A 26,902-nucleotide genomic window follows, 5' to 3' on the forward strand; every position below is an offset into this window, starting at 1 on the left:
ACTATTTAGTGTGAATACCTCAGTCCAACACCGGCAACTCCGCATCATAGTTTTGTAATGGAATTGGTGTCACTGACAGCATTTCCCAGGTTTCATTTATTGGGTGTGCTTTGTAAATGTTTTCATAAATAGCTTATTTGTAGTTGTTTCTACAGATTCAATAAAATAAACAACCTCTTGTGTTGTGGAATGAGAATACAAATGTAACTTCTGGGTGCTAAATCCAAGACTGGAAAGAAAAAGATTGGAAAATTGATTTTTTTTTAAACCCCAGCAAAGCTATTGTTTTGAAAAGTCAAGGCGGAGACAGGATAGGGTATTGAAAGGAAGTAAGAACACTGGAAATAACTTACATTTTGTGCAAAGTGGAATCATGTTCTGAAATTTTATTGACAAATTGTGACAATGAAGTTCAAGCAACTGTGAGATGATCCGTCAATAAGCGAGAAAATTGAACTAAACACAACTACAAAACTTTCATTTGCAAAAGTCAAAAAGGCGTATTTCCTTTTCTGTTGTGAGGAATGTGCACCATAGACCAATAGCAGTCTGCGTTCCTGTAACTTGTAGCAGCTTGTAGACAGTGATTCAATGGTCTCTTCGCCCATGTTATTTACCATTTAATGCAACACAATGTCTTACTACTACAGTTACAACTATTATAGCTGAATTCAAAAACACTGCATTAAAGTTACAGTGACAAAGCAAAGACAAAAACTTCCTTTTTCACTCATCTCCTCCAACAGCAGAAATACTGTAAAGTTAAAAAAAAGCATTAGTTTATTTAAAGATACATTTGACCCAAAATACCAGCATTATTCTGCTACAAATGGGATGTTTCTGGTATTACAAGGTGTTACAATGCTATGGTGACACAATACTTTAATGGTGCAAGTATTGTCAACTTGGAAAAAAGTAAGATAACCACAGAAGTCAATATTAAAGTACACACACATGGATCCAAATCTAAACTGTATGCCTGCACTCCCACTTTCAGTAAGTATACAAAATCATAGAATCCCTATAGTGCAAGAGAAGGCCATTTGACCCATTGAGTCTGCACCGACAACAATCCCACCCATGCCCTATCCCCATAGCCCCATGCATATACCTGCTAATCCCACTGACACTAAGGATCGATTTAGCTTGGCAAATCAAACCAACCTGCATTTCTTAGGGTTGTGGAAGGAAACCGCATCACCTGGAGGAGATCCATGCAGACACAGGGAGAATGTGCAAACTCCATACAGACAGTGACCGGAGGCTGGAATTGAACCCAAGTCCCTGATTCTGTGAGGCAGCAATGCCAACCACTGTGCCACTATGTCACCCAACGTCAGAAATCTGTTAAAAGCTACATCATCCTCACTTCCATTCAGTGATTGAGCAGTATGTCAGCTAAACTAATAATCCCTTCCCTTGAGCATATATTCTACACAGACACCTTACAACGTACTCAAATTAACAGAATTATACCTGTAATAATAGGTCCGTTGTTTTAATTTGTCTTCAGAGACAACATTCATTAATGCTCAGGATGGCGATATTGTTCACCAGCATATATCCCCCATTTCTTGTTACTTGAACCACTTATTTAAGCCACTATCAGCAATTTGATATACCAGAGTGACTTGTTTCACAGAGCTCAGCGAGAACCATCCTAGGTGAAGACACCAACCTGAGTGAGACTCCCAGATTGTCACCGAGAAGACCACCTTAGCTACCTTTAATCCTGGCTCTGGCAATGATCCTAGTTTGCTACCTTCTGGTTCACTAACGTCCATTTGGGAAGGAAATCTACCACCCTTACCTGGTCTGACCTACAGAGCCACAGCAAAGTGGTTGATTTTTAACTATCCTCTGAAATAGCCTAGTAAGCCACTCATTTTAAAGGCATTTAGTAATGGGTTACAAATGCTAGTCTAGCCAATGACACCCATATCCTATGAACGAAACCACATTGCTCTGGAATTGGGGGTGGCAACGTGGCACAGTGGTTAGCACTGCTGCCTCATAGCGCTAGGGACCCGGGGTTCAATTCCCGGCTTGGGTCATTGTCGGTGTGGAGTTTGCATACTCTCCCTGTGGCTGCATGGGTTTCCTCCAGGTGCTCCAGTTTCTTCCCACATTCTGAAAGACGGGCTGGTTAGGTGCTTTGGCTGGTGCCAGGCTGTGGCAACTAGGGGAATTTCACAGTAACTTCATTGCAGTGTTAATGTAAGCCTTACTTGTGACTAATAAATAAACTTAAAAACTTTAAAACTACGTACAGATCACAGGATAAGTCTTCCCTGGAGGACACAGTGAATCATTTGGATCATTTTAATGACACTAGATTTATTTTCTTTGAATTGAATTTAAAATGGGATTGAAAATTCTTTGGATTATTGGTCTAGTAACATGACAACAAATACACTACTGTATCTTGTATACTGCTTAATCCCACTCCCACTGTCATTGTAGGTAAAGATAGCTTTCTCGTTAATGAATCTAATGCTGTTCTGCCCAATTTCACAGTCTATCCTAACTAAAAAAAATTCTTTTTTCCTTAAAATCTTTAAACAAAACTAACTTGCAATTCCTCACCCTGAAAAAAAGCTTCTGCTGCAGAAATGTAATCAATGCCAATTCATCCAGAAGTATTAAGAGTGGGACGGTTGGGTAAACAAATAATAAAACAATTACTTTACATTAAACTGTAGCCAAAATGCATTACCTTGATTCTCTGTTAGATTCAAGTCTTTACCCGGTAAGGATCTTGTTAAAGTCACTCAACTCCACTGCTTCCAATATATCCTACAAAGGTAAAAGTGGCACATTAGTTTTATAGATCATTAAAATCAAGAGCTTTGTTTTTACAAAAATGGGATGGATTTCAAAATGTTCAGGGATCAGGCACAAGACTGAGTGGAAGGTAACACAAGAGTGGTACATTCCTATTAATTTGGCATGTCAACTATGACTCCCATCAACTTTTACAGATGCACCATAGAAAGCATTCTTTCTGGTTGTATCACAGCTTGGTATGGGCTCCTGCTCTGCCCAAGACCGCAAGCCTCCCATCCATTGACTCTGCCTACACTTCCTGCTGCCTTGGCAAAGCAGCCAGCGTAATTAAGGACCCCGCGCACCCCGGACATTCTCTCTTCCACCTTCTTCCATCAGGAAAAAGGTACAAAAGTCAGAGGTCACGTACCAACCAACTCAAGAACAGCTTCTTCCCTGCTGCTGTCAGACTTTTGAATGGACCTACCTCACATTAAGTTGATCTTTCTCAACGCCCTAGCTATGACTGTAACACTACATTCTGCACTCTCTCCTTTCCTTCTTTATGAATGGTATGCTTTGTCTGTATAGTGCGCAAGAAACATTACTTTTCACTGTATGATAATACATGTAACAATAATAAATCAAATCAAATACATTCTCCTCCATACTGTGCCTCTCTATTAATTCAACATCTCTGCTTCATTTAATTTCTCTTCCCTCCTTTTAGGTCCCTTTGTTCCATTCAACTTTCACTGGCCGAGAACAAAGCTTAGCCAGTAGTGACTGGTGGTGAATCAGTGGTAGTGACTGGGGTGAATTATTTCGCCATCTCCTCACAAACCTGTTCTCTGAGCTGCCTGTCCCCAAACACAGCTGCTGTTTGAGGAGGATGGATTCATTTAGTTACAAAATAGCACAAACACGGCTTCTGTTTATTGAGAATTGGTTCACTGTGGAAATTGTTTCAAAGAACAGCAAAGAAAATTACAGAAAAGGAACAGACCTTTCGGCCATCCAAGCCTGCACCGACCATGCTGCCCGACTGAACTAAAACCCCCTACCCTTTCAGGGACCATATCCCTCTATTCCCATTCTGTTCATGCATTTGTCAAGATGCCACTAAAAGTCACGACTATTTTTGCTTCCACTCCCTCCCCCAGCAGCGAGTTCCAGGCACCCATTACTCTCTGTGTACATCTCCTCTAAACCTTGCTCCTTGCACCTCAGACTTATGCCCCCGGGTAATTGACTCTTCCACCCTGAGAAAAAGCCTCTGACTATCCACTCATCATGGGGATTTCCACAGCAGAGCGTTGTGAACAGCCATCCAGCGAGCGGTTAATATTGAGGAGCGGCTAAAGAGGGAGAAGACTAAGCTCAGAACAGATTGATGGGATGTCCCGACTTCGCCGCCCCTGGCACAAACTGCGCCAATCCTGGGAAACGGCATGTGAGCCTAAACATTATTTTTGCGCCTAGCGCAAAACGGTTTGCTATTTTCCCTGCCCCTTGTTAATGCAGCAGATCAGACCACGCCCAGAAAGGACGTGAACCCAATTAGCATATTTAAACACGTTTAAATACGCAAAGTCTGTTTGAAACTGAGCGCACGGAAACTTCCAGCTGTTGGCCGCAGAGCTGTAATGATGCGAATCAGTTCATCTCCCCTCTTTTGATGTGATTTATTATTGTCACGTGTATTAACATACAGTGAAAAGTATTGTTTCTTGTGCGCTACACAGACAAAGCATACCATTCGTAGAGAAGGAAACGAGAGAGTGCAGAATGTATCTTACAGTCATAGCTAGGGTGTAGAGAAAGTTCAACTTAATGCAAGGTAAGTCCATTCAAAAGTCTGACAGCAGCAGGGAAGAAGCTGTTCTTGAGTCGGTTAATATGTGACCTCAGAATTTTTTATCTTTTTCCTGAAGGAAGAAGGTGGAAGAGAGAACGTCCGGGATCTGTGGGATCCTTAATTATGCCGGCCGCTTTGCTGAGGTAGTGGGAAGTGTAGACAGAGTCAATGGATGGGAAGCTGGTTTGCCTGATGGATTGGGCTACATTCACAACCTTTTGTAGTTCCTTGCGGTCTTGGGCAGAGCAGGAGCCCATACCAAGCTGTGATACAACCAGAAAGAATGTTTTCTATGGTGCATCTGTAAAAGTTGGTGAGAGTTGTAGCAGACATGCCAAATTTCCTTAGTCTTCTGAGAAAGTAAGAGGCGTTGGTGGGCTTTCTTAACTATGGGCATGGGGAGAACCAGGACAGGTTGTCGGTGATCTGGACCCTTTCTGCTTCGTCCCCATTGATGAGACAGGGACACGTTCTCCTCTGCACTTCCTGAAGTCAGACCCAGTTGCAGACCCAGTGCAATGGTCAGAGGTCACTGAAGCTCCCCGGGTGGTCAGGGGCATGGCTGGGCAGTGTTAATCGGCAGCGTCCATCAAGCTTGCTAGCAGCACCAGCTGGGCTTGTCACTGTGCCAGGGGCAGCGCCACAGAGGGGGGAGCCACCAGGGCTTGCGGCGGGGGGAACCTGCTGGGTCTCGGGGCGATGGGAACCTGCCGGGGGTCATATCGGAGGGAATGTCAATGGTCAACAATGCCCTGAAGCAAGCATCCCGTGTTGTGGGGTTGGAAATATGCCGGAGATGAGGGTGGAGGGTGGGGGGGGCGGGGGGGGGGGGGTCTCCCAGTGCATCATGAGATTGGGACGCCCTTGTGAAATGGCGTCCTGAAATCAGGCTCCCCCCCCACAACCCACCCCCTGTACCGGCGCACAACTCACCACTCTCCAAAATACTGACTGAGTGTGGGATGATTGGGGAGTGGAGCAGACCTGAGAGAACGGCACAAATCTCTCCATTATTCTCACTCTCATAACACTTAGTTTTCTTTTTGGGGGTGGGGCGGAATTCCATCTATTGTTGGTGAGATTTATATCATATCACTTTTAACTATCCTAAAACACTGGTGCATCGGGCAAGGTTAACACAGATTTTTTTTACATATAAGCTCCATTCCATCACAAAGATTCTTCATATCCCACCTCTTTTCCAGTAAGGAAGCATGATGGAAGTTCCAACTGAATGGGATCTTTGGGAATTTAATGGGACTAGTTGGTCTTCTGTGATATTAGACAGAGATAAATGCAATCTTAAATCAAGGTGAAGCACGGAAATGAGAACAAAGAACCTTTTGGAGCAAAATGTCTGATGTTCTTTTGGAAAATACGTGCCTCTAGTGCCATTCTGTGGTCAATGTTAAATACTACAGTTACAGCTGACATAAAGGATCAGAGTTCAGTTGATTGAAAGTCATATAATATATGGGATAATGGGATACATTCACAGCAGCATGTCAGGTAATAATACATGAGAATGGGGCGGGTTTCTTGAGCTGACCTGTATTCTAAATCCACACGTTTTAGCTCCATATCGATTAATGACCTTAGCTAGCAAAAAATTATCAATCTTAGAGTCAAAATCTTAATTGCACCGACACCACTGCTTTTTGATGAGTTACGTGTAACCTCTCTTCTAGTTTATCCCTTGAAGCCCACGTAACATGCTGCTGAATCCAACTGCATTCAAGTTCAAACATCCTTTATATGGGAGGCATCGTGGCAAGCACTGCTGCCTCACAGTGCCAGGGACCCAGGTTTGATTCTCGGCTTTTCTGTGTGGAGTCTGCACGTTCTCCCCGTGTCTGCATGGGTTTCCTCCGGGTGCTCCTTGTTCCACCCACAGCCCAAAGGTGGGTGAGTTAGGTAGACTGGCCACGCTAAATTGCCGCATAGTGTCAGGGGGACTAGCTGGTATAAATGCACGGGATTATGGGGATAGAGCCTGGGTGAGTTTGTGGATGCAGGCTTGATGGGCCAAATAGCCTCCTTCTGCACTGTTGGATTCTGTGATAAGTTAAGGTGCCCAGAATTGTACATGCTGCTCCAGATATGGACCAACCAGGGCTTTGTGTAACTTTTGCACAGCAAAGCCTCCTCGCCTTTATATTCTAGGTAGCAAGGCTAATATTTCATTTGCCTTTTTGATTATTTTTAGAATTTAATAAATTTTATTGATCTGTGTACATGGACCATTCAAACTCTTGCTGTTCGTCATTTAAAAATGGCACAAACACTATCATGTTAAAACCACTCATTAGTTTTAATATGTAATAATGGATAACTCAATACCTAGAGTCATAGAGATATACAGCACAGAAACAGACCCTTCGGCCCAACTTGTCCATGCTAACCAGGTTTCCTAAACTGAACTAATCCCATTTTGTCTGCGTTTGGCCCATATCCCTCTAACCCTTTCCCGTCCATGCACCTGTCCAAATGTCTTTTAAATGTTGTAATTGTACCCGCCTTTACCGCCTCCTCTAGCAGCTCACTCCATACACACACCACCCTCTGTGTGGAAAAGTTGCCCCTCAGGTCCTTTTTAAATCTTTCCCCTCTCATCTTGAACCTATGCCCTTTATTTTTGGACTCCACTACCCTGGGGGAAAAGACTTTGGCTAACCACCTTATCTATGGCCCCTCATGATTTTATAAACCTCCAATCAACCTCTATAAATTCATCCCTCATCCTCCTGCGCTCCAGGGAAAAAAGTCCCAGCCTATCCAGCCTCCCTTATAATTCAAACTTTCTGTCCCGGTAACATCCTTGTAAATCTTTTTTGCACCCTTTCCAGTTTAATAACATCCTTCCTGTAGCAGGGCAACCAGAACTGTACTTATACTCCAAATGTGGCCTTACCTATGTCTGGTACAGTTGTAACAAATGTCCCATGTACTCATGCACTCAATGCTCTGACTGCTGAAGGCAAGTATGCAAACGCCTTCCTGACCACCCTGTCTACCTAAGACATCACTTTCAAAGAACCATGTACCTGCACCCCTGGGTCGCTCTGTTTGACAACGCTACCCAGGGACCTATCATTCACTGTGTAAGCTCTGCCCTGGTTTGTCTTACCAAAATGCAACTCCGCATTCATCTAAATTAAACTCCATCTGCCATTCCTTGGCCCACTGGCCCAGTTGATCAAGGTCCTGTTGCAGTCTTAGATAACTTTCTTGGCTGTCCACTACACCACCAATTTTGGTGTCATCCACCAACTTACTAATCATGCCTCCTATACTCTCATCGAAATCATTTATATAAGTAACAAACAATTGTGGACCCTCTGGCACTTGGCCTTGGATAAAACCTCTCCATCTCTGCTTGGATTATCGATAGTTTCAATCCTGAGGCCAAGGCACTTAATTGCCATTTTCACATAGAGGATACAATTGTGATTGGAGTGTAAATGGGAAATGTAGCACTACAGTGGGAAGTTATACCTAATAAATAAAGAAATATTCTATGTAGGGGAATGTATTGAGTATTGTGAATGCAAAACAGGCTCACTTTAGCTGCATCCTAACCCTTAATATACTCAACAGGGGAGTGTTTGATTCAGCAGAAAGTGAAAAATGCTGTATTCACACCCACCATGCCTGGCAGTGACATAATTTACTTTTAAAATAATTACTTCCGTATAAACAAAAGGTCAAAGCCATTAGTTGAAACAGATGACTTTTCAATTCCTGAACAGGAGGGCACAAATTTCAATTCATAAGCTCATTCAAATTTACATGCTTCCATTTCAGCAAGGGTATGAGTGGGACGTACTTAGACATACCCAACGTTGGAAGGTTGCAATGTGAATAGGAAAAGCAAGCTTTTAAGCATATTAAATCAAAAGGGCAAAGTTGTTCTTCCAAGTTGGCCAACTAGCATTAATCGAATTAATAAAGCCTAAATAAAGGGTAGTGTATGGAGAACGACCCATGCACCATACCTGGATTTGTTCCAAGATATCTCTCTGCATTTCCACAGTTTTGTGATAGACATCATGATCGGAGCTGTTGTACATCACTGCGTTCTGGAACATCAGCATAATATCCCGCTGGAATTCTGCTGTTGTGCGAATCAGCCCTTTTCTGATGTTTCTCTTTATATTGGACAAATCCATTGGTCTGTAATAAACAGAAGCAATGATAATTGGCTGCACGATTGAAAAACACAGGGTGTCTTCAAAACAATTATTGACAGGAAGCACAATTTTGTGACAGCCTGCCGAGACTTTCTCATTCTCAAATGGCAGGATGTTAACTAATAAAAGTTGATACGTGAAAGCCATTCCCAACAGAAAGGCAAATAAACAGTGTAAACCTTCATATCATTCTTAAAATTCTTTAACATTTTATTTGTGTTAACTTTGTTGGCAGGGTGGCACTGTGATTGAACTGCTGCCTCACAGCACCAGGAACCCTGGTTCAATTCTAGCCTTGGGTCACTGTCTTTGTGGAGTTTGCATGTTACCCCTGTGTCTGCATGGGTTTCCTCCCACAGCCCAAAAGACATGCTGGTTAGGTAGATTGGCCATGCTAAATTCTCCCTCAGTGTACCCAAACAGTGTGGCGACTAGTGGGTTTTCACAATAACGTCATTGCAGTGTTAATGTAAGCCTACTTGTGACTAATAAATAAATAAACAAACAAACAAACAGTGACCCAAACCAGGAGTCAAACCCGGGTCCCAGACGCTGTGAGGCAGCAGTGCTGACCATTGTGCTGGCTACAAAGAAAGCAACACAGTAAGGTTCAAATCTGCAAAGATAGTTGCTGTAAAGGACAATGGAAAGCACACAACGGCTGCCATTTCTACCCAGTTTGATAAAGATTCTCACTGAGATAAGACCCCGAGGGAGAGTATTAGCTATATAGGAATTGCCGAATAGACATTGGTGCATCATGCAACATAATAATCTTGACAGGTCTAAGGGAAATGGCTCAACATGGAAATCCAAAAATGAAGCCCTTGAAAGCAAGATTGAAGCTATATGATGGCAAGATAATCATACCAGGAGGTCAAATTAGCCTGACAGCCCAGTGCAAGGAGAAAGGTTTCAAGTTCCAGATCACAGATGGGAGGCAATGACCACGCGTCTCAACTTGGAACAAGTCCAAAGCTTGAGCTCGTAACCCTGAACACACCAACAGGTTGCACGCTGGCACAGTGGTTAGCAGTGCTGCTTCTCAGCTCCAGGGACTTGGGTTCCATTCCCGGCTTAGGTTACTGTCTGTGTAGAGTCTGCACATTCTCCTCATGTCTATGTGGGTTTCCTCTGGGTGCTCCGGTTTCCTCCCACATACCTAAGATATGCGGGTTAGGTACATTGGCTATGCTAAATTGCCTCTTAGTGTCCCAGGATACGTAGGACAGATGGATTAGCAGGGTAAATATGTGGGGTTATGGGATAGAATCTAGTTGGGATTGTAGTTGGTGCAAACTTGATGGGCCGAACGGCCTCCTTCTGCACTGTAGGGATTCTATGATTAAGAATCATAGTTAGTCAGGGTAGCCAGTCCATTTGTAAGAAAAAAGATAATATTACAGAGTAGCCCAGTGGATATAGGAATGTATTTAAATTTTCCTTTCCATTTCAACCAGGATCAGAGTTCTTGCCTGCAGTTGTGCATGTATATCTGGTTGCGTTTTTGAGATGCCAAACTATGGGTCATTTCTTTCTCCTGGTACCTTTGTATCATCTCCAAATTTTTTAAAATTCTGATTCTGGGCTCAGGTAAAACCACAGCTTCTACTTTTAATATGGTCTGGCCCTGAACCTTTCTTCCGCTCTTTTATTGGATGAGTGCAAAAGGGGCTGATGTTGCAAAATCCCTTTCCCGGATTTTGTGTGCACGTGAAATAAACCAAATCTTTTATTTTACCTTGAGTTTGTTCTGTGAGTTATTCATAGAGGATTGAAATATTCTAACTTTAAGGATTGGAGAAAATGTGCTTACAAAGACAGGAACCAAAAATCAAAAACACCTTTCAAATATTTCATGGGAAATTACTGTTTAGGGACATTGTCCAGATTTGAATGAATGGACAGATATGTGCTTGTTTACCTTTGGGAATCAGACATATTTACGAAGAATTTTATCCTCTGGTGATTAAGTAAAGATACAAAAAATACTTTTAATTCATTCACGGTTCATGGGCATCACTGGCTGGTCAGCATTTATTGCCCATCCCTAGTTGCCCTTAGAGGGCAGTTGAGAGTCAACTATATTGCTGTGGCTCTGGAGTCACATGTCAGCCAGACCAGGTAAGGATGGCAGATTTCCTTCCCTAAAGGACATTAGTGAACCAGATGGGTCTTTCTGACAATCGACAACAGTTTCATGGTCATCAGTAGATTCTTAATTCCAGATTTTTTTTTTACTGAATTCAAATTCCACCATCTGCCGTGGCAGGATTCGAACACGGGTCCCCAGAACATTAGCTGAGATTCTGAATTAATACTCTAATGATAACACCACTAGGCCATCGCCTTCCCAATTCCCATTCACTATCATGGAACAACTCAAAGTGCTTTACTGCTTGAAGTACAGTCACTGTCGGAATTTAGGAAAGGTACAGTTTACAAGGACTCACCAACTTGCCACAAAAAGCAACTTGATAATGGCCAATTTGTTTCTTTTTCAATGCTAGCTGAGGGATAGATACTGACCAGGAAACAGAGGATAACTTCCCGACACTTCTTTGAAATAATGTCGTGGGATCTTGTCCATCACTCAAGCAATAAGATGGAGCTCAGGTCTCATCATATACTGCAATGTTCCCTCAGCACTGCACGGGGGGGGTCAGCCCCGATTTCTGTACTCAAGGCATGAAGCTGGACTTGAACTTGGGACCTTGTGATTCACAGGCAAAATGGGCCACCAACTGAATCACAACGCACACAAATAGGAGGAATGTAGTCCATAAGAGGTCAGATTACGAGCAGTCTGTGGAAGCAGTAGCCATAATGGATTGAATGTTATTTTCTCACGTGGAAATATCTGGTTTGGAGAATCATGGTTAAATTTTTTGGAATACGATATTTTGTACTGCAGGACTTTGCAAATCTTATTCATGGATATCAACTGGCTAGCTGGAATAATGGAGCTACACAAATAGAAAGGTTGGCTTTCTTTGGCAAATTTAAGGTGCAAACTGTTCCTAAATAATTCGATAAATGGATGCAAAAACCATAAGTCATATTAAGTCTGCTGAATGAACATGGTTGTTGAACAAAGACAAAGGTTTTTCATTCTATACATTTTAACTTCCTTAATCTAGAGTTTAGCTGTCCACGTGTGCCTGTTATCCTGCGTTCCTACCACTCTTACCTGCGCACTCGGCTGTGATATCCAGGAACACGTTCTTCAGTCACTGGGTTCAAAAACAGACTAGCAAATCTGCAATTTAGAGTGATCAGAACAGTGAGTACAACTGGCACAAAAATGCCTTGCTTCCTATTCTTTAAACGAGGAACCTCAAGCAATGAAGTCCATTTGAGACCTTACAATATTCATGGAATCCTCCTGAAGTCTGAAAATACACAGCTTTATAAGGTGAGGAATGTTATACCAAGAAATCCAGAAGTAACACAACTTGGCACGGGGCGGCACAGTGTCACAGCAGTTAGCACGGCTGCTTCACAGCGCCAGGGACCCGGGTTCGATTCCAGCTTGGGGTCACTATCTGTGTGGAATTTACACGTTCTTCCCATTTCTGCATGGGTTTCCTCTGGGTGCTCCGGTTTCCTCCCACAGTCCAAAGATGTGCGGGTTAGGTTGGTTGGCCATGCTAAAATTGCCCCTTAGTGCTCTGGGATGTTAGGTTAGAGGGATTAGCGTGTAAACGTGTAGGGATATGGGGGTATTCCCACATTCTGAAAAACATGTTGGTTAGGTGCATTGACTCGAACAGGTGCCGGAGTGTGGCAACTAGGGGAATTTCACAGTAACTTCCCTGCAGTGTTAATGTCAAACTTACTTGTGACTAATAAATTAACTTTTCTTTAATCTCATACGACCTACGCATTAAAAGTGCAAAGAGGCCACTCAGCCCCTTGAGCTTGCTCTGCAGTTCAATAAGATCATGGCTGATCTGAATGCGACTTCAATCCCACACTCTGCCAACTCTCAATGTAGAGTTTTACTCATTCTCTCCCTACTTAGTCTTCTCTTTTCTGTCTGTCTCTCACTTGTTCTTCTTTCTCTCTGTACATCTTTCTCTCTATAAAGATAATTTTCCAAATGAGTGCTTTGGGTTGAGGTGACTCTGAGCTGCCTGGACCAGGCCGGAAATTTGGCTGCAGGATGTGTGTGGTTTTCTGGCAATTACATGAAGTGTACGTGAGGTGAGAGTTCCCAGTATGTGCTCCTGATGACAGGGTTCCAGCTAGGTGCACATGGTTGGAAAATTCACCCTTAAAGGTTTTTCATTTGCTGGTTCTTTCACTACGTGTCCCTTTTTTCTGTGTTTCATATCATCTTGCCTTTTCTACTTAGCTGCCAAGGTTACTTGGGGGCAGAACCTTGTCTTCGAAAGAGTGGCAGGGACAGCCTCATCTTTTGTTGGGATTAAAGTTTGGATAACTTGCCATCCAATAATGTTAACACAAGAAAGCCCAAGGTCTAGGTGTGTGTGTGGTGGGAACATGCCTTTGATTTATTATTGTCACATGTATTAGCATACAGTGAAAAGTATAGTGTGCGCTATAGAGACAAAGCATACCATTCATAGAGAAGGAAAGGGGAGGGTGCAGAATGTAGCGTTACAGTCAGAGCATAGAATGAGAGTAAAAGATAGAATTAGAAGATATGCTGGGACAGCTTGCAGGAAGTCACCACACTTTGATGCCATCTTGAAGAAGTACAACCTCAGCCTACAGTTTAACAGTGAGGGCATGAAGACACATCCTGTGGATGGATTTCTGGTTGCCTTAATTAATTGCTTTGTGCTGATTATGTGCATGGCTGCTGGGCTACAGTTTTGGATATTTGCATGTTTATAAAATAAACATATTAGTAGATATCCTCTGGCATTGCATGAGGGGAGTGAAGATTGTGTGTAATTTTAGATTAAGGTGAGGTTGGAGAGCAGAGCACATAGACATAAATTGTTTCCATTTTAAAGTTATAGATTCTCTCATTTTTATATTTTTGTTATAAATTCCAATGTTTATATTTGTAATTGAAGTTGCCGGTGTAAACTTGCATTCTTTAATTATACCCTTCTGTCAGTGACATCACTGCAATAGTTCCACTGACAGATGGTTGGAAATGTAACTTTATAACACACAGTTTCCCTTTACAAATGCGAATATAGAAATTTATAAAGAGTAAAGTGAACCGCTGATGAAGGAGGGTGTAAGATTCTCTGCAGTTATAGACAGGAAGGTTCTTAGAAATTAGTCTTTCATGGATTTGGCCATCGCTGGCTAGGCCAGCATTTGTTGCCCATCCCCAATTGCCCTCGAGAAGGTGGTGGTGATCCATGTTCTTGAACTGCTGCAGTCCAACTGGTGTAGCTTCACCCACACTGCTGTTAGGGAGGGAGCTCAAGGACCCGCTGACAGTGACGGAACAGTGACAGAGTTCCAAGTAGGGATGGTGCATAGCTTGTCATTACATTCTTATCAGGTTAAAGTGCAACAAACTCCGATTTATTCTTTTTCTGATTTGTTACCGATTCTGACCTGTGGCTGGCTATCTCCTTCCACATGAGCAGCACTGTCCTTTTCCAATTCCTCTGAGCTGAAATGTGATCCTGGTCGGTACTTGTAGATCTGATAAACAGATTAGAATGGTAACTACACTGCAAAAAACATTAATTACAACGCGAGTGAACATACCTGGCGTTGTGTGTTATGATCCCAATTGATGTTATAAGTGGACGTGAAGATTCCAGAATGGAACCCTGGCTCAAATGGCTGTAACCTTTACTTTTTTTTAAGAAAATGTGGATGAGCAGGATCGCTAATTAGTTTTAGCAGCAAGAAAATAACATTAATCATGAAAAGTTTGATTATGGTACAACACTACTTTACTCCCCCGAGGTTCACAAATGTATATAATTTTCAAAACTAACACCCCGCTCTGCTGATCTTCTGTGGCTGTTTCTCACAATTCTCCCAGATCAATGTCACATGAGAGTTTCCAAACTGCATTCCTAAAACGACGTACATTAAAACCTCCTTTCCATCAGCTGCTGGCATTAAAAAAAATCAACCCCAGGTTTTCCAAACAAAGATCCACTTTTAACAAAGAATCCGACATCCGGGTTTTCCACTTCTCCTTTCAGGTCTCTTAGCAACATAGATGATATTAGCAGGAGGAGGCCATTCGGCCCTTTGAGCCTACTCTGCCATTCATGATGATTATGGCTGATAATCCAACTCAATAGCCTTATCCTGTTTTCTCCCCATAGCCTCTGGTCCCATTTGTCCCAAGTGCTATATCTAGCTGCCTCTTCAATGCATTCAATGTTTTGGTGGTAATGAATTCCACAGGCTCACCACTCTTTGGGTGAAGAAATGTCTTCTCATCTTCATTCTAAATGGTCTACCCTGAATCCTCAGACTGTGACCCCTGGCTCTGGACACCCCCATGATTGGGAATATCCTCCCTGCATCTACCCTGTCTAGTCTTGTTTGAATTTTATAAGTCTCTATGAGATCCCCCCCCCTCATTCCTCTGAACTCCAATGAAAACAATCCTAACCTAGTCAATCTTTCCTCAAACATCAGTCCCACCATTCCCAGAATCAGCCTGGTAAACCTTCGCTGAATGCCCTCGAGGGCAAGAACATCCTTCCTCAGAAAAGGAGACCAAAACTGCACACAATACTCTAGGTGTAGCCTCAACAAGGCTCTGTATAATTGCAACAACACATCCCTGCTCCTGTACTCGAAACCTCTCGCAATGAAGGCCAACATGCCATTTGCCTTCTTTACCGCCTGCTGCGATATTTACCCATGTAAATATCCAAATGCTTTTTAAACGACCAAATTGTACCTGCCTCTACTACTGCTCTGGCAGCTCGTTCCAAACACTCACCCCCGTGTGCGTGAAAAAATTATCCCTTTGGACCATTTTCCCCTTAAACCTATGCCCTCTAGTTTTAGACTCCCCTATCTTTGGGAAAAGATGTTGACTACCTCATCCATACCCCTCATACTTCATAGACCTCTATAAGATCACTCCTAAGCCTCCTACACTCCAGGGAAAAAAGTCCCAGTCTATTCAGCCTCTCCTTATAACTCAAACCATCAAGTCCCGGTAGCATCCTAGTAAATCTTTTCTGCACTCTTTCTAGTCTAATAATATCCTTTCTATAATAGGGTGACAGAACTGTACACAGTATTCCAAGTGTGGCCTTACTAATGTCTTGTACAACTTCAACAAGGTGTCCCAAATTCTCAAGAACGAAGAAAATTACAGCATAGGAACAGACCCTTCGGCCCTCCAAGCCTGCACCGACCAAGCTGCCCGATTTAACTAAAACCACCTACTCTTCCGGGGACCATATCCCTCAATGCTCTGACCAATGAAACCAAGCATGTCAAATGCCTTCCTCATCACCCTATCCACCTGTGACTCCACTTCCAAGGAGTTATGAACCTGTACACCAAGATCCCTTTGTTCTTTAACACTCTCCAATGCCCTACTATTAACCGAGTAGGTCCTGCCCCGGTTTGATCTATCAAAATACATCACTTGGCATTTATCTAAATTAAACTCTATCTGCCATTCATTGGCCTGCTGGCCCAACTGATCAAGTCTATTCAATTATTTTTGTCATCTGGAATATTAATTTTGCATCCAGCACCAGCAAGAATAATTCTTTAACAAAGAGGGCAATGAGAGTTAAATGCATTTCTCAATATAGCTTTCATAAAATAAATAATTTCATTTGTCGTTGAGATGTGGGAGACTACTGGTAAGGCATAATTGTATTCTTTAAGGTTAAAAATTACATGGTTAGTTCTGTAAGACGCTGCGGCACATTTCTAATGTATATTTTTATGTCACTTACAGCTGGGAGGATGTGTGACTGCTAGCTGCTGACTCATCCAAAACTAAGAACTGCTGGGAATTGAAGCTAAGGTCACTCTCAGACACTGACAGCTCTATGCCAAATTCTGAAAGGTCAACATCACAAAACTCTTCTTCACTAGCAGCATCCGCCTGAAACTTAAGTCAAAAAGTCACAGCAAATATTACAGCAGGGACTTCTCGCTGAACTTCACAATGTTCCATTATTTAAACTTTATATTGTGATCGTACCTCCAGTAGACTTTCTCGCATTGTGCTGTACTCTACTCTAGACAGTTCTGAAATAGGAACATAATAATGCGTTTAACTAACTTTGTAACAACCTTAAGCGGAAAATATTCTGCATTAAGCCAAGATTTAATCCCCAGTCAATGCTGGGTATAGTAGGTAGAGTGTAATTAATTTAGCATCCATGAGGAAAAACAGAGTTCGCCTTCTGATGGCTATACTGACAGATGCTGAAAATTGTAAATGTGTAGATGTCTCAGAACATAAGGCTTGGTGATGCCATCTATTACTGAAGACCTGCTGCACTCACTGGTGAACCTCACAGTTAAAGATTGGCTCGTTAACCGAGGTATCCTGCATGACCAAACCTCAGAAATAATCAGTGCTTGCAGCAGAAGTTTCTTGGAAAACAAAAGATTTTAAAAATGATAAACCACGATCCAATTGGTGCTCCTGTAACTCTGGAATTTTGTTTTTGCCGCAAAATCAAATCTTTAAGCTTTGCTCATCAGAGAAAACCCCCAAGGCAGATTTTATCTTTATTATGGAAAGGAATATCAGCACCCGAAACACAGAGAACATCAGTAATTGAGCAAACTCTGCTGACAACGGAAAGGGGTATGAAGGTCAAGGAATGAGATAAAGATGATGCATTCAATTAATTCCTATTTTGAAATTTTGTATTATTGCTATTGTAGAAAGTAACATGAAAACAGAAAAGTACACATCTTATAACAGTAACTCACCTAATTGTCCATTCTCTGTAATTCCATGTTGCTCTTCTGCAAGTGGCTCAGTCCTTGTGTAAAGGGAAAGATAACTGCAACCACTATCTAGGCACTATAGAAACAAGGAATGATGGCCATGGCATCAATAAGAATGACATTGTTTGCTATATACAAATTGTTTTTGATCGCATATGCAAATACAGTACTAATTTTTCCATAACAAATTGAAATGATTAAATTTGAATTAAAATGTAATCAGGCTGATATCTGACATCAGCAGAAACCCAGCACCATGCTTAAGAGAAAGGCAAAAGATACCGGAATCTGAAACAGAAACAGAAAATGCTGAAGAAATTCAGCAGGTCTGACTGTGTCTCTGGAGAGAGAATAGAGTGAACATTTCAAGTAAGGATGACCTTCCAACGCAGTCATTCCATCACTGTCAGTGGATTAAAATCCTGGAATTCCCTTCTTATCACAACACACGGAGTGCAGCAGTTCAAGGCAAGTGGTATTAAACCTCCTTCAAGAGGAATTAGGGATTCACAATAAAGTTTTAAGTTTATTTATTAGTGTCACAGGTAGGCTTACAACACTGCAATCAAGTCACTGAAAATCCTCTAGCTGCCACACTCTGGCACCTGTTCGGGTACACTGAAGGAGAATTTAGCATGGCCAATGCATATAACCAGCGCGACTGTCAGACTGTGGGAAGAAACTGAAGCACCTGAAACAGAAATGAAGAGAAATTTCTTCAGGCAGAGAGAGTGGTGAATCTGTGGAACTCTTTGCCACAGAAGGCTGTGGAGGCCAGGTCATTCAGTGTCTTTAAGACAGAGATAGATGGGTTCTTGATTAATAAGGGGATCAGGGGTTATGGGGAAAAGGCAGGAGCATGAGGATGAGAAAATTATCAGTCATGATTGAATGCTGGAGCTGGTTTGATGGGCTGAGTGGCCTAATTCTGCTCCTATGTCTTATGGTCACCTGGAAGGAGCCCACACAGACACAGGGAGAATGTGCAGACTTTGCACAGTGACCCAAGCCAGGAATCAAACATGGGTCCTTGGCGCTCTAAGGCAGCAGTGTTAATCACTGTGCCAGCCAGCCACCATGCTGGCTTTGCCAAAGATACCCTTACCCTATCAGCAAAAAGAAAATAGAATTTTGTAGGTGATTTTTGTCATTATTAGGCAAATTTTTTGGAACAGCAAAGTATGTGTAATCTCATTTATGTAATAGATCTTGGTTATTCACTGTAGTGCCTATGGAGGGACAATTACTCTATCTCAATATCAGGGAGATGAAAATAAGCACACAAAACTATCAGAGAAATCAAGCAACATTCCTTTCAAATCCACGCATTTCATGACATTTCTTTTCAACTGAAATATCCTACCTCAGCTAAATACTCTTGTTTGGAATCCTTTTTTACTGCTTCCACCTGCTCTTTGGAATGCCCTGCACTTTCACAATGTTTTATGTGATCAGCCCCCTCCTGTCCTGAATTCTGATGAACTGCCTTTGCCTCGAAATTTTCCGGGAGGGCATTTTTAATATCGTTATTCCTTCCGTCCTCAACCAATGATCCATCCAATTCTTCTCCCTCTTCTTTGCATGTATATTCCATTTGCTGCTGAATTTCTTCTTGGTGTGTTTCACTTCCGTGTTCATCATCACTGGCAATCTCAGCCTCCACCTCCACAGCCTATGGAATGAAGTATTTACTGTGTACCGTAAATTTAAAAGGGATGGACAAACACCATAATGATCATTTTTACAATTAAATTTAAAAATGATTATTAAATAATCACATTTAAGGGAACAAAAAAATGAAAATCCAAAAGCATTTCCTATAGTGAAACCATTATGTTCACATCTAATCCCTGGCTAACTTAATCTGCAAGTTACTCTTAAGTCGCTTCTCATTTTGAATATTTGCACACCTTAAGACAAGGGGAGGTGGTGGTGTAGCGGTATTGTTGCTGGACAAATAATTCAGAGACTTGGTAAGGGCTAGATGGCCTACTCCTGCTCCTATTTCTTATGTTCTTATGAATCCCACCATGGCAAAATGATGAAATTTGAATTCAGTAAAAATCTGGAATTAAAAGTCTAATGTTGGCCATGAAACCATTCCTGGTTGTCATAAAAACCCATCTGGTTCACTAATGTTCTTTAGGGAAGGAAATCTGCCGTCCTTACCTGGTCTGGCCTGCATCTGACTCCAGATCCACAGCAACGTGATTGACTCTCAGCTGTCAAGACTAGGGATGGGCAACATATGCTGGCCCAGCCAGCAAAGCCCACATTCCATGAATGATAAAAAACTTTCCCAATTTGTATTAACATTTATAAGGAATAGCTGTCAGCTGCACAGTAAGGCTCTTTTTACTGCCAAACTGAATGCCTTTGTGCATCTTACTCCCCATCACATCATGAAGACGTCTCTTACACACCAGCTACTCCTGTGGTTTCTGAGTGAGCGCTAATTTGCAGTCATAAACAATTGCATACAATGGAATGTATCCACCACGATAGTCCAATTTAGTTCCAACTGGTACTTAGGATCCAGAGGATTGTACGTACAACTCAAAATACACTGCCACTTGCTTTGCAATATGTTGCATCCTTTATTCATGTCAAATAGTTACCTAGAACCAAATATGAAAGTTTACATTTTATAGAATCCCTACAGTACAGGAGCTGCCATTTGGCCCATCGAGCCTGCACTGACAACTATCCCACTCTATCCCCATAACCTCACATATTTACCCTGCTAATCCACCTGAAACCAGGGTCAATTTACCGTGGCCAAATCAATCTAAGCTGCACATCTTTGGGTTGTGGGAGGAAACCAGAGCACCCGGAGAAAATCCATGGGGACAGCGTGCAAACTCCACACAAACCGTGACCCAAGCCGGAAATTAAACCCAGGTCCTTGGCACTGTGAGGCACAGTATTCAAGAAATTATGTAACAGAAAATCTTTCATATTCAGCAAAACTTGTGACAAGAAGTTACCTATTTTGGACAGTTCACTTATCCTAACAACTTCTGTTTTGTTGTTTTTTTCTGAGAGAGTTATCTTTTACATGCAGTTGACATATCCCATTGAAGGGAAGTAAAGTTTAAAAAAACCAAACATTGTCACAAACTCACAAGATGCCCCCACCTACTCATCTTGTTTTTTGGACTACTCTCACGGTTCAGGGAGTTAGGGCATTTTAACATAATCCAAATCATTTTCCAAACTGTGGAAGGTCATGGCAATTATTTAAAATCATGAAAGCATTTGCTCCCAGAGCAACAATTAATTTAGGCAGAGGATTTGATAACGGATAACATTAAACAAAGAATGGAGAATCAATCAAAATAAATAATGCCTTGCTTTTAATTTGCTTTTCAATATAGTGAAAAGTTCAGTCATATGATGCAGTTTTCTACCTCGAGCTAATTTTGTAAACGACAGCTGTCTGTCATTAAATCTTAACAATATTCAATAAACAGGAGGCTAGACTGTTTAATATTTTCAAGAGCAACCTTCCTGAAGGAGGTCTCAGAAGCAGCTACCATCCCAGTAAAAAGATATTTGAGATTTTCAAATTCACTTTTTGCTAGACTATGAGCACATTTAATAAACATCATTAAGCTAATCTTGATAAGTGTTTGATTATTAGAAAGGCAATTCATTACGTTCTTGACCATTTCACGTCCTTGATATATAGGCTACATATTATGATCTCATGAATTAAACATTCAATTGACAGAATCTATTCCCATTAATGATTTGATGTAATTTATTATTGTCACATGTATTAGCACACAATAAAAAGTATTGTTTCTTTGTACGCGATACAGCCAAAGCATACCGTACATAAGGAAGAAAAGGAGAGTGTGCAAAATGTAGAGTTACAGTCATAGCCAAGGTGTAGAGAAAGATCAGCTTAGTGATGTTAGTGTACCTTTGAGAGTTTATTTTAAATTCTTGCTCACAGTCTTAGGTGATGTCATTGTTGGAAGGAGAAAAATACTGTGGGGAGGTCAGGTGACTGAAGTTTTTCAGCTTTCAATTTTGTAGTGTTGGAGACAGTCTTAGAAGCAAGCTGGAAAGGAAGTAAGTCTCTTTCACTCTCTGTTTTGTTTTGAAAATTTTACCAGTTAGCTGACACAAAAGCTGATTACCATGCTGCAGTAAAACATTTGTGCTTTGGTGTTTTGGGAGGCTGTCTTGTCTTCAAATTGTTTAGCTCTCAAGAGCATTGGACTGCAGAATTCAACTAACGGCCTTGATCCCAGTATCAAGTGAGTATTGGTCTGTGCTATGTTAAACTTGTAAAAAGCAGTTTTTCTTGTCTATGGGTTTGGTTTTAATTGTAACACATTAGAGATATTCATTAAGAGTTATACATTATTGTAGTTGTTTTGTTTCTTGTTTGCAATTGATAAAAGTTCTTGCTAATTTTCTTACTATACATGTTAGCTATATTCTTAAATAAACTTTGTTTGATAAAAGCTCCCTAGTGGGTCTTTTGAATCACACCTGAAGTAGATCACATCATACTTCTCCTAGCCAAATTCAAGATGCAAGATTTATGGTTCAGGCAGGCTTCATAAAATACTTTGGAGTTTCTGATCTGAACCATAACACACCTAAGTTTTGCACTGAATGGATCGGGAACCAAGGACCCAGGAAAGGGCAATGCTTGAAATTTGACGCTGTCTGTCCCTAACAGAATCTGGAAAATTAATTGTAGAAGTATTGAAATAAAAACAGAAAATTCTGCATAAACCCAGCAGCTCTGGCAACAACTGTGGAGAGAAACATAGTTAGTGTTTGGAATCAATTGACCCTTCTACAAAACTGACTTTGTTTTGTCATGGTTCATCATTGACCTTAATTTAAAATAGCATTTGATAATTCCTTGGTTTTAAAATGGAGTCACAAGGAAAGTGCTAATTTAAATAGTCATTGTAACATGAAGTGGCACTGCTCAGATTGTCATGAAATATCAAACATTCCCTTCTAGCCTATTGATGGTGAAATATACAATTCCTCAACTAATTCATTTAACCCTTTAGTGGAGGTGACAAACTGGAAAGATTAGCCAAATGCTTAGCAAGGATGGCAAAACCAGCTCATCTTAGTTGCTTTTACAGGTATGCGCGGAGACAGGTAGGGGGAACAACTGCCATCATAAAGAACATAGGGGATCTATCCATGGGGCATGTGAATTGACACAATCCACAGAATTCATAATATCACTTGTCAACTTAAGATTTGTTTTTGAATGAGAAGGAAACAGTATGAGAAATTTCTATATGTAAGGAATAGCAGCCACAGAATTAGTTGGTGCCACTGTCATGGAAAGAATCAATAGAAAAATATTAAATAAAAAATATTAAAATGTACTTTAATAGAAAAATTCATTTAGTGAAAGATAAATGGCTATCACACGAAGAGAATGATGTTCCCTTCAACAATGAACTTTGTCAAGCCAAGAAGCGACAGCAACAGTAAGACTTAACAGCCACCTTAATAGGAATGCATTGGCTATAAGGCAGGATGATGATTCAATAATATAAGATTTTTCAATGGTTCTATCTGACATGATATCAAAATTAGTGACTATCACCCATGCTGGGAGTGATAGATTACTCTGCATTTAGTTGCCATTATTCAAGATCTTTCCCTTTGATTTTGGAACCCACATGTATCATTTTCTGATCACACTGATCTTTTATTGAACTTGAAATAATCTCACTGAGCACACAATGATGCTCTAAGCAATGTTAGTGTACACTGTACTGCTAAAGTTAGTGCGCAATCTAAATCACACTGGTAACACTCATTCTGGAGAATATAAAGCTGAAAAGCAAAGGAGAAAGAATGTGTATATCCTTTTACAACCTCAGGATATCCAAAAGTATTTTATAACGAATGAAATGTTTGAAATCTAGTCATTGCTGCAATGTCAGAAACACAGCTGCTAACTTGCACAAAGCAAGCTCCCATTAACAGCAATGTGATAATGACCAAATCGTCTGTGTTTAAGTAATGTTAGTCAAGGGATGGACATTGGACATCAAGAAGAACTTCAATACCCCTGTGCGAAGTAGTATCATGGGATCTTTTAGGTCTAAATGTTTGTTAATCACAAGTAGGTTTACATTAACACTGTAATTAGTTTAGTGTGAAAATCCCCTAGTCACCACACTCTGGTGCCTGTTCAGGTACACTGAGGGAGAATTTAGCATGCTAACACACCTAACCAGCATGTCTTTCGGACTGTGGAAGGAAACACATGCAGACACAGGGAGAATATGCAAACTCCACACAGTGACCGAAGCTGGGAATCGAACCCAGATCCCTAGTGCTGAGGCAGGAGTGCTAACCACTGTGCCACCAAGACGCCCTACCTGAGGGAGATGCAGAGATAGTTTAATGCCTCATCTGAGAGTTGGCATACCTCCAACAGTGCAGCATTCCTCAATACTGGACTGGAATATCAGTCTGGATGGCGCTTTCAAGTCTCCTAGAAATCACAAACTTCTGACTCAGAGGTTAGAGTGTTACCAACTGGCAGCTGGCAGTAACAGTCCGTAAACACAAACTTTTCAATTGGATATAGGGAGGATGAGGAGAAATGGTATTTTAGAGAAGTTACGCCACAAGGTGTAACCCACGCAACATCATTATGTGAAAAACACCACGGGGAAAGAGTATAGCAGCATATCCTTCATTTATTTGTTATATATTTTGTTAAATCATCAGTCATGTATAGGGCATTGGTGAGGCCGCAGCTGGAGTACTGTGTGCAGTTTTGGACGCCGCACCTGCGCAAGGATATTTTGGCCCTGGAGGGAGTGCAGAGGAGGTTTACTAGGCTGATACCGGAGTTGAGGGGATTGAGCTATGAGGAGAGGCTGAATAAACTAGGCTTGTACTCGTTAGAGTTTAGAAGAATGAGGGGAGATCTCATTGAGACGTATAAGATGATGAATGGGATGGATAGGATAGAGGTGGAGAGACTCTTCCCGCTCAAAAAAGACAGTAGGACTAGGGGGCACAGCCTCAAGATAAAGGGGAGGCGGTTTAGAACGGAGTTGAGGAGGAACTTCTTCACTCAAAGGGTGGTGAATCTCTGGAATTCTCTGCCCGTTGAAGTGGTGGAGGCTGCCTCGCTAAATATTTTTAAGAAGCGGGTTGATGGGTTTTTGATAAGAGAAGGGATTAAGGGTTATGGGGAGAGGGCGGGAAAGTGGAACTGAGCCACGACAGATCAGCCATGATCTTATTGAATGGCGGGGCAGCTCGAAGGGCTAGATGGCCTACTCCTGCTCCTATTTCTTATGTTCTTATGTCATCACATCTGACAATAGTTATTGCAGTTACTGTGCTACAATTAAAAAATACATTAATATAAATAGTTGGAGATTTTAGATAAATCTGCAGGTACTGGTACATGAATTGGATTTATCTTCTAATTCCTGCAATCATAAAAGTAAAATGTTTGTAATTACCTTTACTTTTATTTGAATTTCTTTTGGTGGACTCAGTTCAATATACAGGGTGAAACCCTGTTATGTTGTGGGGAAAACAACAGAAGTCAAATTCTCTGGTAATGTTTCTTTTGGTGATTGTGTTTGAGGTGAGTGACACATATGCTACCTAATTATTGACCCAAATTTGGCAGCCGATGTCAGCATCAAAAACACTCAGGTAAGTTATAATGAATGCCAACAGCAGAATAAGGGTTCCTAAACTCTTGTCCAACAATCTCAACTTCAGAAGTGTATTTATTACTGTACTAATCTGATACACCAACTACCCAGTTGACATCATCCATTTTAAGAGTATTATATAGAATTTAGTATTGCACGACACTGAGTTTAAATTGGATCTTTATAGTCAAAGAAATACCCCAGCTTAATCTGACATGGACTAAAGATACTATACTATTCAGTCTCCAAGAATTCAAATTTGAGCTGTTCGGTGGTAACTGTTCTATTTTAATCATATATTCTATAATTATGTCTTACTTTCAAACTTAGAAGACAAAAAGCTGTAACTTGATCATGAACAGGTATTGTTGCATCTATCGTATGCTGTCCTCTTGAGACACAACCTACTTACTGAAGTTATTTTAAGACTGGCTTTCCAAAAAACACTCAATAAGGTACCACACAAAAGGCTACTTAAGATAAGAGCCCATGGTACATTAGCATGGATAGAGGGTTGGCTAATTGATAGTAGACAGAGTTGGGATAAGAAGGGCATTTTCAGGATGACAACCTGTAACTGGGTGCCACAGAGATCAGTGCTGGGATCACAATTATTCATTTGATTTGATTTATTATTATCACATGTATTTACGGTGAAAAGTATTTTTTTTTGCATGCTATACAAAGCATACCGTTCACAGAGAAGGAAATGAGAAGGTGCAGAATGTAGTGTTGTAGTCATAGCTAGGGTGTAGAGAAAGATCAACGTAATGCAAGGTAAGTCCATTCAAAAGTCTGACAGTAGCAAGGAAGAAGCTATTTTTGAGTTGGTTACGATATACGTCAATGACTTGGACAAGGGAAGTGAGTGTGCTATTGCCAAGTTTGCTACCCACTGCAGCAGAGGAGCAGAGGGATTTGGGGTCCTTTTGCATAAATCACAAAAAACAAGCATGCAAGTTCAGCAGGTAATTGGGAAGGCAAATGGAATGTTGGCTTTTATTTCAAAGGGAATTGAGTATAAAAGTTGGGAAGTCTTGTAAGACTCTAAAAGGCACTAGTTAGACCACACTTGGAATACTGTGAACAATTTTGGTCTCCCTTTCTAAAAGATATACTGGCGTTGGAGGCAGTCCAGAGAAGGTTCAAGAGGTTGATCCCAGGTTTGGAGCAATTTTCGTATGAGGAGGGGTCAAGTAGGTTGGGCCTGTATTCACTGGAGTTTAAAAGAATGAGAGGTGATCTTATTGAGATATTCAGGATTCTCAGGAGGCTTGGCAGGGTAGAGGGTGTCTTGTTGGAGAGTATAGGACCATAGGGCATAATCTTAGAGTAAGGGGGTCACCCATTTAAGACAAGGATTAGGAGAAATTAGAAGGGCTGTGAATCTGTGGAATTCTTTACTGCACTGAACTCTAGACGCTGGGTCATTAAGTATATTCAAAGCTGAAATAGATTTTTAAACAGTAAAGGAATCAAACATTATGAGGATAAGATGTGAA

General features: G+C 41.2%; 1 protein-coding gene across 1 annotated transcript in view; it reads right to left on the reverse strand.

Annotated features, from left to right (window-relative positions):
* Window positions 1-437: 437 nt before the first annotated feature.
* Window positions 438-26,902, reverse strand: part of brd8a (bromodomain containing 8a) — a 75,804-nt gene continuing 49,339 nt past the window's right edge. Inside the window, exons 22-30 of the mRNA XM_080206985.1 lie at window positions 19,076-19,384; window positions 17,695-17,788; window positions 16,952-16,998; window positions 16,701-16,852; window positions 14,362-14,451; window positions 12,005-12,073; window positions 8,620-8,797; window positions 2,717-2,796; window positions 438-754 (exon numbers count right to left, since the gene is read on the reverse strand). Of these exons, the coding sequence (XP_080063111.1) occupies window positions 2,743-2,796; window positions 8,620-8,797; window positions 12,005-12,073; window positions 14,362-14,451; window positions 16,701-16,852; window positions 16,952-16,998; window positions 17,695-17,788; window positions 19,076-19,384 (993 nt within the window). The 3' untranslated portion in view covers window positions 438-754; window positions 2,717-2,742. The remainder of the gene's footprint in view (window positions 755-2,716; window positions 2,797-8,619; window positions 8,798-12,004; window positions 12,074-14,361; window positions 14,452-16,700; window positions 16,853-16,951; window positions 16,999-17,694; window positions 17,789-19,075; window positions 19,385-26,902) is intronic.

Source organism: Carcharhinus amblyrhynchos, chromosome 18 (assembly GCF_965287045.1).
Source record: "Carcharhinus amblyrhynchos chromosome 18, sCarAmb.v2.hapA, whole genome shotgun sequence".
Classification (NCBI taxonomy): Eukaryota; Metazoa; Chordata; class Chondrichthyes; order Carcharhiniformes; family Carcharhinidae; genus Carcharhinus; species Carcharhinus amblyrhynchos.